General features: G+C 44.0%; 1 protein-coding gene, 1 long non-coding RNA gene and 2 other non-coding genes across 9 annotated transcripts in view; all 4 read right to left on the bottom strand.

Annotated features, from left to right (window-relative positions):
* Window positions 1-884: 884 nt before the first annotated feature.
* LOC145429491 (uncharacterized) lies at window positions 885-3,514 on the bottom strand. The gene is made up of 5 exons (XR_013909739.1): window positions 3,297-3,514; window positions 1,725-1,862; window positions 1,429-1,509; window positions 1,183-1,222; window positions 885-1,040 (listed from the first exon to the last, which is right to left on the bottom strand). It is a non-coding gene; the product is annotated as an uncharacterized LOC145429491 (long non-coding RNA).
* On the bottom strand, window positions 1,303-1,391 carry LOC113024878 (small nucleolar RNA SNORD60). The gene has a single exon (XR_003272740.1). It is a non-coding gene; the product is annotated as a small nucleolar RNA SNORD60 (small nucleolar RNA).
* LOC113024879 (small nucleolar RNA SNORD60) lies at window positions 1,587-1,675 on the bottom strand. Its single transcript, XR_003272741.1, has one exon. It is a non-coding gene; the product is annotated as a small nucleolar RNA SNORD60 (small nucleolar RNA).
* Window positions 3,515-5,597: 2,083 nt separating the features above from the next.
* The window catches only part of LOC113024429 (uncharacterized), a 50,641-nt gene continuing 39,733 nt past the window's right edge, over window positions 5,598-16,505 (bottom strand). For all 6 annotated transcript variants that reach the window (XM_026171528.2, XM_080303084.1, XM_080303085.1 and 3 more), the window contains 6 exons: window positions 16,035-16,136; window positions 15,765-15,903; window positions 12,664-13,466; window positions 11,931-12,588; window positions 9,829-10,450; window positions 5,598-7,576 (listed from right to left, as the gene is read on the bottom strand). In XM_026171528.2, the coding sequence (XP_026027313.1) occupies window positions 7,480-7,576; window positions 9,829-10,450; window positions 11,931-12,588; window positions 12,664-13,466; window positions 15,765-15,903; window positions 16,035-16,136 (2,421 nt within the window). In that variant the 3' untranslated portion in view covers window positions 5,598-7,479. The remainder of the gene's footprint in view (window positions 7,577-9,828; window positions 10,451-11,930; window positions 12,589-12,663; window positions 13,467-15,764; window positions 15,904-16,034; window positions 16,137-16,505) is intronic.

Below are 16,505 nucleotides of genomic sequence, written 5' to 3'. Positions count from 1 at the left end.
GGCTTCAGCGGCGGCGAGGACCGTTCAGGGCCGGGAGTCGGTGGCGTTTCACCGGTAGATGAGTACGGAGTCGGTGGGGGGAGGAGGCTGTGTGAGTATATGCGTGTGTGTGTGTCGGCTCTCCGCGGCGTAAAGGCACTCCTCTGCGCTCCTCCCCGGTAAAGCTGGATGCTTGCGGGGGCGGAGAGAAAAAAAAAGCACCAGCGCCTGCTTTGACAGTCAAACGAGAGCCGGAGCAGACGCACCTGTATGGAAATCCGAGCACGCAATGAGCCTCAGCGCAGGCAGGGAAAACGCAAATGAGTCGCTCCGAAGGGAAAACACGCAGGGAGGTCATTTTCTATTCATGTGACCGGAGGCTATGCCTGTTTCTCCTCCGAGGCCCCCACAGAAAGTACCAGAACAGTACTTTGATTTTTTTCTTTACTCAGCTCTGGTACAGACCATAAAAACACCTGACCTGTAATCTAAACACGTTTTCCTTCTCTCTAATGCTGCCATTGTTTTGACCACTAAACTTATTTTAACCTTCATCATGCGGATGGGTGCTTCATCTTTTCCCAGGACACTTTGACATCTGCATGGATTGAACAGCAGATTCTTAATTAGTCACCCTGCTGTACCTCCCAGTGCACAGCTGTGCTTTTAAATATCCAAAGACTGTCTAGTTAGTATGACTAGACTGCAGCTGTACCCACTTTGTTCTTTACTCTTAAGGTGGTGCACCTGTGGTATCAGTTTCTAAATCCTGCACCACCTAATAAAGTTTCATCTTATCTCATTCTTGAATTCACAAACTCATGGTGGATGAATTTGGCCTAAATCTTCATTTTTGGCGTTAATCAGGCATCAGAATTTCAATAGAATGACACCACCAGAGACCATTCAGAAAATGAGAGTTTAACTTTTATTTGGCAAATTTGAAAAAGTATTTTTAAATAACTGCATAAAACAACATCCTCCTGTCCCATAAAATCATCTTTGCTGGGTTTGTCCTGTGAGCAGCTTCCCCATCTGGTGACGACATCTGAATACCACACCTGAAAGACACAAATACACATTCATGTGAGTGACAGAAGGAGAAAAGCAAAACAAGCCATGAGCTGGAAGTTCACATACACGAGGTGTTGAGTTTTTCTCGTCACTGGCTCTCCCACATGCATCGCATATAAACAGACTTACCGTAAAGAAACTAGATCACCATCTGTCATCCTGAGTCGGGCTGTAAACAAGAGGAGCAGCTCAGTTATTATTCACATAAAGACATTCGTAGCATCACATGGTATTACAGGATTACTCCAGAAGCCTCAGAGAAAAGCTGGAATCAGGAGCTGAAGCTCAGCTCTCATAGTAGGTGTCAGAAAAGATTGTTTAGTTTGTCATCACAGGCTGAAAATGTTCGAGTACCAGCATCTTATACAGACTCACCTGATCTCAGACCAGCATGAAAGCCCATTTCTCAGGACCATGTGGCAAAATACAGCCTACTTCCAGTCACCTTCCTCTCACCTGGAAAACACAGTAGTTGTTTTTAAAGATGAAGGCAACGTGACAATTCATCATAAAAACATTTATCATAAATAACTGAGCCTCAGAGAAAAGCTGGAATCAGGAGCTGGAGTTCAGCTCTCATAGTAGGTGTCAGAAAAGTTTATTTAGTTTGTCGTCACAGGCTGGAACCGGTTCGTTTGTTAAGAGAAGAAGAAAGAAGAAAAAAGGCTCACCGGCTGTTTTCTTCTTGCTCTGCTTTCATCTCCAGGTGATCACATTGTTCTCCGACTGCATTCAGCCAGCCTTCAGTCTGCTAAACAGCCCTGTGCATTCTCCAGCCTCTGCACTGTCATCCAATCCCACCGTGAAGGCTGAAAAACAAGACACAAACACAATGATCTTAATCATGAGCAGAAGGCACTTCATGCGCTTTGGAAATTGATTACTGGAGCCTCAAATGACTTGCAAATCTTGCTTTGTTGTAGTAAAACAGGCTGAAAGGCACATTTGTAAAGGTCGCACGGCAGAAGGAGCTTTTTATTTTAACAGAGACAAATCCAAACGCCCCCCCAAAACCCTTCAACCAACCGCTACGAGTGTGTACAACCGAGACGATGTGTGTAGTAATTCAGAAACTGCGTCATGAGTTTGTCCAGCAGTGTTGCTCAGACTTTGAGGGTACTCACTGTCTGCAACATGTAGCATAAACTGTATATAAAAGGACACAGTCAGTGACACTTTGACTTTATGACACCTCAAGCAAAAGATTTCTGGCATTACCATTATTATTAATAATAATAAATTTTTAAACCAGACACTCCCAAATTTCCCCTTGTGGGACAATTAAAGGATTATTCTATTCTTATTCTTTGTAAATAGCACATCTGACTGTGAGACTCACAGGCCCATTATACTCGCCCTCATTTGCTAAAGTGTCGTCACATGCCACACTTTGGCATTGTGTCAGCTGGTTGGCACATCTCAATTTTTTTTTAAGCCTCACATGAGAGCTACCGCCACTGTGTTGAAAATCTGAGTGTATGATCGTGTCACTGTTAATAATGAAATAAAACCCTTCTCTGCTTCCAGTGTTGATGTCTACACCCACGGTGTAGCAGTGGCAACATTGCAGTGTGTACTCATACCCTTGGTGTTGGTGTAAATGCTACAGAGCTGTGGCGACATCACCATTTGAGCACCACATAACCAATGCAGCAAGCATAAAGGGGCCCAAGCAGGTCCACTGTAAAGCATATCCTGCTTCATCAGGTTTATTAGCAATGAAACAAATTCTTCAGGAAAATGTTTGCTTCTTTCCTCTGACCTCAGTAATGTCATTTTTGCATAGATGTCTAGAAAGCTGTTTACCCCCTGCTGACAATTAGGCAAAAGTGCAGCTCTAAGGCATTTAATAACGTTCAGGCGCCAATGTTATGTCCATCTTTTATATACAGTCTATGACATGTATCAGGCTAAACACACAGCTGAGCATTCATACACAGAAAGAATGCATTAATTAAATGTGTAATGAGTGAATCAGGGAATCTTTTACTTTGCGCAGAATTGCTTAAAATATTTGTTGCAGAATTGAACAACAACTGGTTCCACAAAGACGTGAAAACCGTGACCCTTAAAGTAATTTTGAAGAATAGCTAAATGGATCCGTCATTTAACTAAAGTGTTGCTTAATCCAGTGAATGCACTTTAAAAATCGGAGCACAAGTTCTACTTTATCGCCACATGGTTGCACGTGCTTGCGATGTAAGTCGCTGTACACTTCCTCCACGTGCAGACCCAGTACTCACCTCGTTCACTCTTAACCGCCGTCCTTTGAAGTATTTAGCGAAGCAGACCAGATCGTTTCGGCCTTTTTTGCTTCCATGTTGTGTGTTTATAGTATATAGTCTTCAAAGGTCCATCGTCTGCTCGGGCTGAGAAGGAAAAGACCTGCATGCCCGCCTGAAGTCCCTCACATACCCTCTCAGGGTTAAAGCCCCTCCCCCGTGTCCTATCATTTCCGGGCTAACTGTTAGCTGCAGAGCTAGCTTAATTGTTTCTGCTGGGGGGGGGGGTCGTTTTTTTTTGTCCCTGTTTTTGTTTACTGGGTCTTCATTGATATGCGGGCATGAGAACAACGAGTTATTGTAAACTGTAATTAGAAACAAAGTTAACGCTGTCAGATGCGCAAGGTCCAAGGCATCATGGGACTTGTAGTTCATCGTGGTCAATGAACCCTTTCAAGCCTGAACCATTATAACTGCCATAAAATCCTTTTCTGACTTTCTTTCTTTTTTTTTTAATTGAGTGTTTATTGAAACTTCTGACTTTTTACAATCATTTGCTACATCTGGCATTTTTCTTTTTTTGGTAATTTATTAGGAATTTCAGGCAGGAAATTAAGAAAATTCAAGTATCACTAGTTAATAGTTTGTAAAAAAAAAAAATCTCTCTCTCTCTCTCTCTATATATATATATAGACCTTTAACTCCCAGCAGGCATGATGACATAACAGGACAATGTGGATAAACTCAAAAAGTGCAACCACAGATAAACCCAGCCTGCATGTCAGCATCCTTTAATCAGTTGGGCCCCTGTACCTGTGTGCACATATCACATATAGAAAGCCATGTTAACAACAAACACCTGTCTGAAAGTGTAAAATCTCACTGAGAATAATACTATTAATCATGTACTGGACTTTTCATTGGGTGAACAAAAGGTGTGGCTCCTCCTATGGTGCAGTGAAAAATCAGTGCTGCACAGGAATGTGCCTGGAATTTGTTTTTACACGATTTGAAGGTTATAAAAACTGGCCTGTCACCTTATTTGTAGTTTTACCTGTCAACAGCAATATACCATATGTAATTGTAGTTAACTGGCATAGCTAGATCTGCAGAATATAGAAACAATGTAGTAATAAGACTGGATATATAATATAATGTTGACTGCAGACTCACTTTGTTAGGTGCACCTGTTTAACTGCTTATCAATGCTGATATCTAATCAATGACAGTGCAGCAACTCAGTGCATTAGGCATTTAGACATGGTTAAGATGACCTGCTGAAGTTCAAACTGAGCATTGGAACAGAGAAAAAAAGCTGATTAAAGTGACATGGCTGTTGGTGCCAGACAGACAGCAGATATTTCAGTAACTGCTCATCTACTGGGATTTTCCCATACAGCCATTTCTAGAGGTTACAGAAAATGTTCTGAAAAAGAAAAAATATTCAGTGAGCAGCAGATCTCTGTGTAAAAATACCTTTTTGATGTCAGAGGTCAGAGTGTGTAATGAATGCTATGCAGAAGAGCATCTCTGAATGCACAACACCTCAAACGTGGAAGCAGATGGACAGCAGCAGCAGAAGACCTCACCGGTTGTCACTCCTATCAGCTAAGGAAAGGAAACTGAGGCTGCGATTCACCAAAACTGGTCAGGAACATTATGCAGGATGGGTCCATGAGTCCTCCATTAGACACTTCATTTCCTTCATCCTGGTGTTTTCTTCTGCTGCAGGTTGTAGGTTTTTTTTGTTTTGTTTTTTTTGCAGTTTCTGCATATTCGAAACCTGTCACACACATCTCCGGTAATTTCAAGCACTGTACAGCTCATTTAAGTTATAGAGTCTGATTGAAAAACAAAGGCCAGGGCAACATTTCCTTAATATTAGCTGGCAAACAATCACCAACATTTCTAATGGGGGTAATCAACCCCTGTGTCCCCACTGAAATCCCCACATATGGCAAAGGCATTTTCTTTTTTCCACATTGCTTAAATTTCTGTGTCACACGTCAGTGAGTAGAAATAGCCAAAATACACATTACCTGTTCAGTTATATTTTATCGCTGTACGCTCGGGTTTGGGTAGGTAATAAATCTTGTTCTGCAATTTATAACAGTATTTTGCCTGAAAATTCAATGCATTCGGTCTTAAAAATGGAGATAGATTCACTTAGGTTTCTGATTCTTTTGGAGAGCATTCCAAAAGCAGCAAAATTATTACCAGAGGATTTTCCACTGACATGTTCTGCCATTGTGTGCGGGTGAAGTGACTCGGGCGTAATCAGGCCTGCTGTAGAAGGCGAGATGCAAAAGAACAACTGCGAAAGAGTAGCATCCGGTTTATTTATTTTTTTTACATTTATTCTCATCACAGCTGTACAGGAATGCATCGTCACAGCAGAAACACAACCTAAACCCAACCAACATGGCACAACAGCCGTCACAACACATCCAGAACTCGACCAGAAGCTCACCTCAATGCCTACAGCCATTATCGTTATTGTTATTATTAATAGTATTCACATAGATCCATCTGTCTCTCAAATATATCATCTTTGTTTTCAAAGAGCATAAAAATACAAGTGGACTCTTCATTGGGGGATGAACACTGGTGGTTGATCCACTGTCTGGCTAACACTGGGGGGGTTTGAGGGGGGGGGCTCTGAGTGGGCCACTAAAAACCAGGGATTCAAGGAGGAGCGGAGCCAACTTATTACAGCTTACGGGGGGACTTACATGGGCTGGTTTTAAATGGGGTAGACAAGCTGACTAATTTTAGAGGTCGTATATAGAAGCTATTCAGACATCACAGACACAAAAGGGCTTGTAAGGAACCCAAAAAACCCCCAATAAATATGTTAAAGTATGGAACAAAAACCAAACAAACCAAAAAACTGAATATATGAAGAACACTACGAAGGCACAGAGAGATGTAGAGTTAACAAACCAGACACAGAGGGAGATTGTAAAAAAACAAAAAGTGGGGGAGACGAGATTCAAGGTGGGCCAATTAGAGGCAGTTTCACTAACCAACACTAGAGGGAGCCATAACAGCTCAAATACCCAGGTATACTATAAACTCTATGTATGTATACTGGATGTACTATATAAAGCATTGAAATATAGGTTTATCTTTTATAAACACTGTTCACTGCAGCAGGACAAAGGGATATACCGCATGAGTGTGCTTGTAAATATTTATATATATATATAATATATGTTCATGGGTGTGGTGTGTGTGTGTATGTGTGTGTGTGTGCAGATTCATTTTCAAGCAAACCTCCGCAGCTGGAGTTAACCGCCAACAAAGCTGAAGACTAGCAAGATGTAATAAGTGTGTGCATGGGTGTGTGCGTGCGAGTGTCTCAAAACTCATGGACACACATCTATATCATCTTTCTGATCATTACAACAACTACTGTACGAGAGGGAGGACACTGACGTGAGCATCAGCAGGGACTACACACGACGACGACAACGGCAACGGCAGCAACAACAACAACAACATGAACAGAGACGACACACAGGGAGTCAGGAAGTCCGGCTAACCATAATCCTCCACTGGAACAGAAGAGAAATAGAGGCTACGAGTTGACTGGAAAAATGCATCCTTTTGACGCTGCAGGAGCGAATCGGGCACAGAAAGCGGCCCGCCTCTCTCCCCGTGTGCTTTTATAAATCTTCTTGGACGTCTCATCAGTATCTACCTTGTCTATCTATGTATCTAGCTATCTAGCTATCTCCCTGCCAGATGGATAGTGTGCTTATTTTGCAAGCAATATGCTTATCTGCTGTCTCCCTGTCTGACTGAGTCAGCATGTCAGTCCAAGTCTGTAGAGATCAAAGGATGAGGAAAATGATTGTGCTTCTCATGGTTCACACAGCCATCTGAGGCCGGGTGGCAGCGGAGGCGGCGGCGGTGACATGCTGAGCTGCAGAGGTCAGAGGTTGTGTGGGAGCGGCCTCCTTGCACCAGGAGGCGTACTAGAGCTACTGCACCAGACAAAGAGGACCCCCCCCCCCACTCCCCTCGTCAGTACTGTACAAGGCTACATGAGAAAGCGCTCACGCACGCACGAGGGGGCGCACGCTCGGACACACACTCTCCGCGCCGGCACTGAGCCTCGGGAGAGTTTTCTTACACCTACGCATGATGAGGGGGGAGGCGAGGGAAAGGGCTTGTAGGAAAATGAGATGCGTGCAGCAGATCAGTCCAGCATCGCATCCAGTTGGTCTGCCAAGTCGTCAAACATGCTGCCAATGTCGTCCAAGATGGAGACTGTTGCTTTTTTTCCGGAGAGAGAGCTGGAAGTTGGGCGAGAATAAAAGAAGGGTTCGGTTAGTGCTGAGGCATACAGCAAAGAATCAGAGATGGAAAGTGGAGGGATTTGAGAGGATGCAAATATCTAACACTGATCGCACATTAGCTACTTTGAATGACCTTCTGTGACCTAAGTTGTCACCGGTGATGACCTCTAACCCCAGGCAATAAGAATATGTATATTTTGTTTGTTTGTTTTTGTTCAAATTTTAAGTTCAAGATAAAGTTTTGGCAGTCAGGGAACAAAGAAATAGATCATAGCAAAAGTTTTTCACATTTCTTTCAAAATACAGGGTTAAGGTCTTATTTCCACATATAAGGACTTAGACCAGCTAACATTCCAGCTCCTGAGTATAAATTCCGTGCGATGTTGGATTAAGTGGTTGTGCAAACTGTCTGCAGCATTTACCAGTGCTGCTTCTTGCATGCACCCTCACATAAAACCACGTGGAGATATATCCAGAGGTGTGAATGTGTGTGAAGCAGATTACTTCCTGTTGCATGCTGCATGTCAGACAGTCCTGACCTAATTCTCCCAAAACTGTCCAAAGTTCATGTGTTTAAGCTTGTTCTGTGTTGTGCTTATTCACTTGTGAATACAGGGCCGGTATTACCGATACCAGCATCAACACTAATGCTTTCAATTATACATAATACTTTTAACTTAGAGTAGTGTGTGTCATGATTCATGAGGTGAGTCATCATCAGTTTGCAAATTCTGAACACACTTTGCTGATCACTAATTTAACGATTTAAATGAGCTATAGGCTATAAATAAAACAGACCTGACAGTCAACACAAAAAGGTTGAGACATTTTTCAAAGTGCATGTCTGAGGAATATTTTTCATTTCCCCCAAAATAATTTATTTAACACAGTTCACTGAGCTACATACTTAACTTAGAGGATAGAAGCAAAGTATCTTACCCTGATAGTATTGATCCAATACCAATACCAGTGTCGGATCGATACTACTACGCCCACCTCTAGTTGAAGCAGCTAAAGATGCCAGAGGAGTCATTTGGATAGTTTCAGCTGGTAATATTTGATTTTTTTCCACCCAGCAAGTTTGTTTTCCTTCTAATTGTTTGTCTCCATGAATTCCAAAACCCATTTGGCTACTTAGCTATTCGATGCCCTGTTATATCTAACAGCAACCTTCTAGCTTTGTTGTCCTGTCATTATTGATAGTGGTGCAGTCGGCAATTCTTGGATTCACGACGCCTCCCCGAGTGGACTCGCAGCGTGTAATCCCCTTGCACTGTTTTTGGTCTTCTTCCTGACAGCCTCACTGCTTTGCTGTTCACTTTCCTTACAGTGAATCACAGAGCTGTTTTTAAAACAAAGGGAATGTTTACCACGGCCGCTGCTTTGCATTTAAATCATTGCGATCAAAACGCGGCACGGCTTTGTTTGTGAAGCAGCCGCAGGAAATGCAATTTCATCGTCCGTTTGCGTGCGCGACAAACATACCCATACGCACAAGCAAACCCTGGCTGGGTCCAGATTTTTGAATTCCTCCACTCCACTGAGTTGATCAACTGAGGGGGAATGAGTTGATGATATTAAACAAAAACAAATTTGGATCGCTGTTTTAAAGCAACTCATTGGATTAGAATAAAAGTGCTGCTTTATATCCTTCTCCTTCTTTGCCTTTTCAGCTGCACTGGAATAACTGCTGATAGCTAATGGGGAAAAACATATATCCCCTTCCTGTTTTGGTTTTCACAGGAGATCAAACAAAACTTCAAACCCATAGATCAGGGCTGTCAAATGTAAGGTTTGACAATCTGAGCATCTTACCAGAAGATTTTCTGTTTTTTTACACATTTATCATGCAAAAAGCTGCTGAAGTTTCACTTCTTTTTCCTGTATCAAGATATGTCAGGGATTAAATATCTTTAACCTGGCAGAAAAGGGAGTTTCACTGGTTGGGCCCACTTAAGATCAATGGCTACATCCATGTTTTGTACTGTCTATACTCAAACCAGGAGTGTGTGTATATTTCTCACAATCTTGAGCTTGATGTCAACACGAGCCTCGGGAGTCCTTTCTGTACAGCACTAGCACTTCCATTACACTGAAGCCTGTAATAAGCTGTCTCAATTTGCAGCTCTACACCGCGTCAAGTTATTTATGATCTAATCCCTTTGTCATTAGGTTTGGTGCCAACATGCAGTCCCGATGAATATAAATCTCCTTTCAGTGGGAAAATGAGATTTGCTTCTAGTACTCACTCATTTTGTGTGTCCTCCTCTTTGATCTGATGCTCCACAGCCTCCAGAGCTGCAGCCAAAGAGGCGCTGGTCTCCTCCAGCCGATGCTGAACCTCTCCCTCCTGCTCTCCTTCCCCTGCTCGACTCTCCACACTGTCGCTCTTTGAGGACTTCCTCTCCAGCTCCTTCAAAGCCCCGTCCTCGGCTCTGCTTCTCTCCTCTTCCTGCTCTTTGTGCCTCCTGTGCTCTCGCTCTCTCCTCCTTTCCTCTTCATCTCGCCTCCTATCCTCTTCCTCCTCCACTTCCCGCAAGCCCAACAGGTCGATGGAGAGACCGGTGATCGAGGAGCGTGGAGGTTTGACGGGGTGCGGTGAGGGAGTGGACGGACTCTGGGCTGGAGAAGGGGAAGTGAGAGGGAGCCCGGGTGAGAGGCAGGGAGCGGAGGGGGTGTCGGGGGCTGGAAGAGGGGCGGCAGAGAGCGGAGAGGAGGGTTTGGGGGCCGGGGTGGGGCTGGCTGCAGCCGGGCTGGTAGCGGCGGGGCTCGGGCTCATGGTTGCTGAAGCTACTATTGCTTTGCCAGGTTTAGGTGCTGTCGGAGGCCCACGCGGCTTCGGGGACACGGGGGGAGGGACACGCTTCGACTCTGCTCAGAGAGAATCACAAAGAACGACGTCATTTTTCTCACATAGATGATATCTATTTCTCTGAAGAATCAAAACAAAGAGACTGCTGTTATCGATTATTGATTTTTTAAAAATGTTTTAGTCTTTGAGCACCTTTGTTTCCTGGCATAGTTTACTTGCCTGGTTTTGAATTTACAGAGCAACAGAAACATTTCAGTTTTTAATACTGAATGACTTAATGAGGTTTTGACCCGTGTGTGACCAAAAAGCGTCAGCTAATCGAGTGGCAGCAAATCATGTCCTGAAATGCTCAGCACGACCTGCTCAACTTCAAACTGAGCAGAAAAGAGAAAGAAAGAAGATTTAAGTGGCTTTTGATGTGGGATGTTTGTTTGTTGGTGCTTGTCGGGCAGGTCTGATGACTTCAGAAGCTGCTGGGATTTTCCCCACACAACCATCTCTATGGTTTAAGGGAAAATATCTAGCCAGCTGCAGTTCTCAAGGTGAAAAAGCTTTGTTGATGTCACAGGTGGGAGGAGAATGGCCAGAGTGCTCTGAGTTGACAGGAAGTCAACAGTAACTCAAATAACCACTGGAGTGTAAAAGAGCACTTCTGAACACAGCGAGGGATAACAACTGTAAACGCTTATGGAGCCACCGCATGTGATGAATTCTAACTCTTTTACTAATCACTGATTTCATGCAGAGTACAAGGCTACACATAAAGCAGGATGTCTTTGGATTAAATGACATTAATTTAAAAACAATGTTTGTCATGAATATGAACAGATGTTAATGATATTTAAATTAAGGTAACACGGAAAATAATATAATAGGACCTTTTATATTTGCTGTACTCAACTATGCAATGTGTGTTATAAGCCAAGTTAATTAATATTAACTATATTTTATTAAACATGTGGGTAGTGAGCTGTATGTGTCTGAGTTTAGAAGAGAAGAAAAATGGTCCCATCCGTTTTTTTGGTTCTTCCTGTGAAATGGGAGTTTTTCTTCCCTACTCTCGCCAAATGTTTGCTCATAGGGGGTCGTCTGATTGTTGGGATTTTTCTGTTGGATTGTAGAGTCTTTAACATATAATACAAAGATCCTTGAGGCGACTGTTTTTGTGATTTGACCTTGACTTTCATTGTTAGTGCCCAAGGTCAAAAGGTTTCACGAAACCATATCCAGTATTATATAATATGAAAGGCCATTGAGGGAGCGATACAATGCACTTTTTGTTTGTTCAATACGAAACCGTACGTCATCAACATAAGATGACGCCATAACAGGCTGATGTCAGCATGTTGTAATAAAACATCATAAAACATCAAAGGTTTTATGGGGGGAGTTGCGTGTTCTTCTTTTCTGTCTCTGTTTCCACTTTCTCCACCAAATAAAGGCAGAAATTAATAAATATTTAAACGCCCTAAGTATAGGATTTTGATTTTCTGACACAGAAGTTAAATTCAGTGACCATGTGTTGTGTGTGTGTCTCACCGGGGCTCTGGGCCAGCTCAGCAGTGTCAGGCCCGGGTATGGGGACCCTACGAGTCGGAGTCGGGGGGTCAGCTTGCGGCTTCTTCAGGGTGACAGTGGATGGTTTGGGTGAAACTGGTGGCTTCAGAGACTTCCTAGCTTCCATCCACTCACAGCTCTCCTTGTTGGTCTCCGTCCTCTCGGAGATCTCAGACACCGGCCTCCGCCTCAGGATCACGCCGCCGTTCTGCTGCGGCTCGCTTTCAATTTTACGGCAGCTATCTATTTGACTGATAGGAGAATCTGATTGGTTATTGCTTTGAATGAGATGCTCCGTGTGCTCAGTCGTGCGTGGCCTCCTGCGTATGGTGTCAGAGCCAGTAGTCGTGGTAACAACCGTGGTAGACACAGATGCAGGAGCTTCAGAGTCCGCGGCCACAGGACGCGGCTTCCTCCGGAGCGTCGCTGTGCCGTCTGTGATCTCTGATGCTGAGGTGAGCACGGTGGAGCGGGGCCGAGGCTCGGGGCGTCGCGGGACCGGTTGCTGAGGTAATTGGTCAGACTGATCTCCAGGGAGGCCTTCGGGTCCACTGATGGTCCTGCGACGATTTAAAACATCATCTTCTTCAGATCCGAGACCTCCTGCGCCTGCCTGGCGACGAAGAAGCGGCGGACTCACCTGTAGATCACATCACTGTTAGACATGTAGCCCAAAAAACTCATACATTTGACTCTCACAGTCACTGTCACCCACCTGCAGGTAGTTCGTGCTGCTTCCCAGATTCTTCGGCAGCGTTTTGGTTCCACTCACGATGGATGTTTCCAGCATGGCCGCGAGGCTGCGAACACTCCCAGAAGCTCCGTCTGACCTCTCCAAGCCTGCTGACTCCTGAGCCCTTAAAGCAGCTCCCAGGCTGCCGCAGTCACTAGCTCGCCGCTCTCGATAGGTTGGCAGCCCGAGCAGTCCCTCCACCTGCCCCTCGCCCTCCCCGTCACCCCCGGTAATGGAAGAACAGGACCGTTTAGGAGGTGTTGGGGGCCGACCTTTCCTACGCGGGCGAAGGGTAACAGATGATTGGCTGCGGTTAACAGTGACATCATTAGCGGCAGCGGTATGTGAAGAGCTGCTGCGGCACACGGTGGCATATCTAGAGTCTGATTCCGAGCCAATTAGACTGTGAGTTCTCCGTCGCTCTTCCTCCACGTTGGGCAGCCTCAGCAGAGGTACTGCCGAGTCTGCTGTCGACTGCTGGGTGGATGGCCGCGGCCGAGCCCTGGGGGAAGCCTGCTGGGTCCGAGTGTGCGGGGGCGTTTGCGGTGGGGTTTGAGTCGGTGTGTGGGGAGGGGTCTGTGTGTGTGCGAGACCTGGGCGAGGTTTGGCCCGAGGGCTGGGCACCCCGTCCCTCTGCTTCCTCGCCTCTTTCCGCAGCTCTGATGTAGTGCTGCCGCCTGGGCTGGATGGAGGTGTAGAGGGGCTCTGAGGAGGCTCGGAGCCACTTTCTCCTCTCTGAAGCTCCTTCAGCCGCTTCACTCCCAACATTATCTTCTTCTGATGACCTGAGGGGGGGCAGGAGTGCGGGGCAAAACAGAGGATTGTGAGAAGAGAATAAGCTATATTTACACTGCAAAGCTAGGAGAGAGTGGCATTTCTGCATAAAAGCCACCATGAAATACAAATTTACATTTTCTTGAAAACTGCAAATCTTTAATGGCAACCTCATTCTGCACTAGTCATGCAGATTAAAACTAACCCAAAGGTTTTGGAACAATTCCAAAAAGTTGAATAATAATTACATCTCTGTATAGGTTTGTTTTGTTTTTTAACAGTATTATCCAAGTAGGATCTGATATCCTCGTGTTGTTCCCACATCATCATCATCATCATGGACATTATGAACAATGCTGGGCATCCTCTGCACACGGCCATTAACAACCAGAAGAGTCTGTTCAGTGACAGGTTGCTTCTCCCCAAGACAAGAACTAACAGACTTAAAAACTCCTTTGTCCCACACGCCATCAGACTGTTTAACTCCTCTCTGGAGGGGAGAGGGAGGGGAAACAGGAGGACAAAGGAGGGGGGAACAACTAAGCTGTAGTGCCTCTTCACCTCACTGTACAATACCTTGTGCAATACTTTTTGTAAATAGTCAACAGTGCAATAGACTCAATACTTGAAATGTGCAATTCACTTGTATTTTTTATTTTTTATTCCTATTTATTCTATTTATCCCCTTTGTATATTTTATTTATATTTGTCGCTGTATTTATATATGTGTGTGTGTGTGTGTGTGTGTGTGTGTGTGTGTGTGTGTGTGTGTGTGTGTGTGTGTGTATATATATATATAACAATTCTGTAACTGTAACTTCGGTCGTTGCTGTGCTTTTTTTGGAAGTCGAATTTCCCAGAGGAACCCACCCGAGGGATTAATAAAGTTCTATCTTATCTTATCTTATCTTAAATGTTGTTCCAGGTTCAACATTGCAAGTGACCAATGACATTGTTGTGATGTCATACTTTTGCGCCTTAAAAAAAATCTACTTAACTTGCAAGAAACCGCCTCTGTCTGCCAATCCAGCAATTTGAATTCGCTGCATTTCAGGATACTGTTCTTTAATACATGGTAAGCATTATACATATTGTCCTTGCAGCATTGGAATTTCATAAATGAATTAATCGCTTGGCTTGCAAAAGTTATTGTGTTATTGGTGGGACCGTTGCTAAGCAGCACTCCCACTCTATGTTATGTCCAAATTCTTCCAGTAGCATAATTCTGGTTCATATCCTGCCCTGCACCGTTTGAAACGTCTAAACATTAAAATGACTGGCTCATGTGCACGCTGGCAGCCACACGCAAACATGGCGTTAGTGCGGAAGCTCTTCACGGTTTTTGACAAACTAAACCACAAAAACACTTGTAACATCCAACTTGCTCAGACATTTAAATCAACCTCACACAGAGCTCAGAGCCAGCCACAAGCCAGCAGCCTCGGTATGAGCAAAGGATCACTGCAGTTAAGAGGCAAATTACAGAGAAGAGGTTGAAGTCCTGTTATCTTGTTTTGTCATATGTAAAAGTCTCGAGCCACCCCTCAAACTTTTGTTTAATAATTTATTTTATTATTAAAATAATATTTTACATTGTAGAAAAGTTGGTTTTTTTGCTTGTATATGCTGAAAGCTATAGATTACAGCAAGAAAACTGGCAAAAATCTGTTCAATAGACTTCCATTATAATTTGATAAAGGATTTTTGGAGACAAGCAGAAGCAACCTATGTTTTTATCTTTCTTCACTGACCACATTTTTCACACTAAAAACACAAATTTTGTGGAGCTACTTCTTGGGACTGTCACATTTTTTAAAGGAGGTAGATACGATTTACAGATTGGCAGCGAGAGCAGTGCCGAGACGATTTTTACATTTGTTTTGACAGCTGGTTACAATGAGTCACACAGAGCGTCTTCACCAGGTGCAAACAATAGACACTTAACAGGCTGAAGATGATGGGGCGCATAATCGTCTGTTATCGCTTTATTGGTTCATTTGAATCTCAACGTTCCCTCTGTGATGCGTTTATACCTTTGTTCACATTAAATTCTTGTATCTCTCACACACAAATGGTTACACGTGATTATAGAGAACAGCTTGAAATGCGCTTCGACACATTTTAGCCAATTTAAAGCAATTGATCCATCTGTCTGTTCATATCTACGCAATTTCTAAACAACAAACACAGAACAAAGACACTAAGAGCGGCTAACAGGAACCCGGCTTCCTAATGAAGGGTCGCACTTTTCTATAGAACTTGTGTTATAATATATTGCCTATAATCTTAATAATGACGTTTTATCTTACCGAGCTTAGTGATGCCAATCTCTCGCAGATCTTCAAGGCTGATGTCCGAGACAAAGTCAATGTTCTCATAACCATTCTGCACGAGTACCTGGTAGTACTGACTAAGGCCCAGGTGAGACAGCCAGTCTGCCAGATTAGCCTTGATTAAACACAAAGACAGACAGACAGACACAGGCACAGTTATGATGCTGCGTGAGCTGGATGCGTCTGTGCTCTTGTGTTCGTCCGACCTCCTTATTCTAGATTGTATGCAGCAGCTAACATCCTTACAGGCTTGTGGTCGGGCAGCCAGTCTGTGGAGGGCAGCTTGCTGATCTCTGATATTAACTTCTTTCGATGTCCGGGCTTCATGACCCCAATTGCCGTCAGATCCTTCAACGCAAAGCACACTCAGTCACATCATGAACTCACCACCTCTACTGGAGGTGTTTTTATTTTCATTTCTATTCAAATGTGAGCAGTTTTTACAGGCAACTCGGACATTTGCACACATGATATGCCTTCGGGAATATTTTGGCTTTGGATAATCTCTGATGAGTGTCGCCTGTCCTTTGGGGACGTTTACATCATAGCACTGTGTTTGCTTCAGCGCACACATACACACACACAATCACATTAAAAACCACATTCAAGGACAAACACAGAGTAGTGTTTACAGCACAGACTGGAACACGCGGCCATGTGTGAACACAGGTATGTAAATGAAGCAGACGGAGCATGAGAAGTGACTGGTTGAGGCTC

This window comes from Astatotilapia calliptera, chromosome 6 (assembly GCF_964374335.1).
Source record: "Astatotilapia calliptera chromosome 6, fAstCal68.1, whole genome shotgun sequence".
Lineage (NCBI taxonomy): Eukaryota > Metazoa > Chordata > Actinopteri > Cichliformes > Cichlidae > Astatotilapia > Astatotilapia calliptera.
This window is presented reverse-complemented; position numbering and strand designations above follow the sequence as displayed.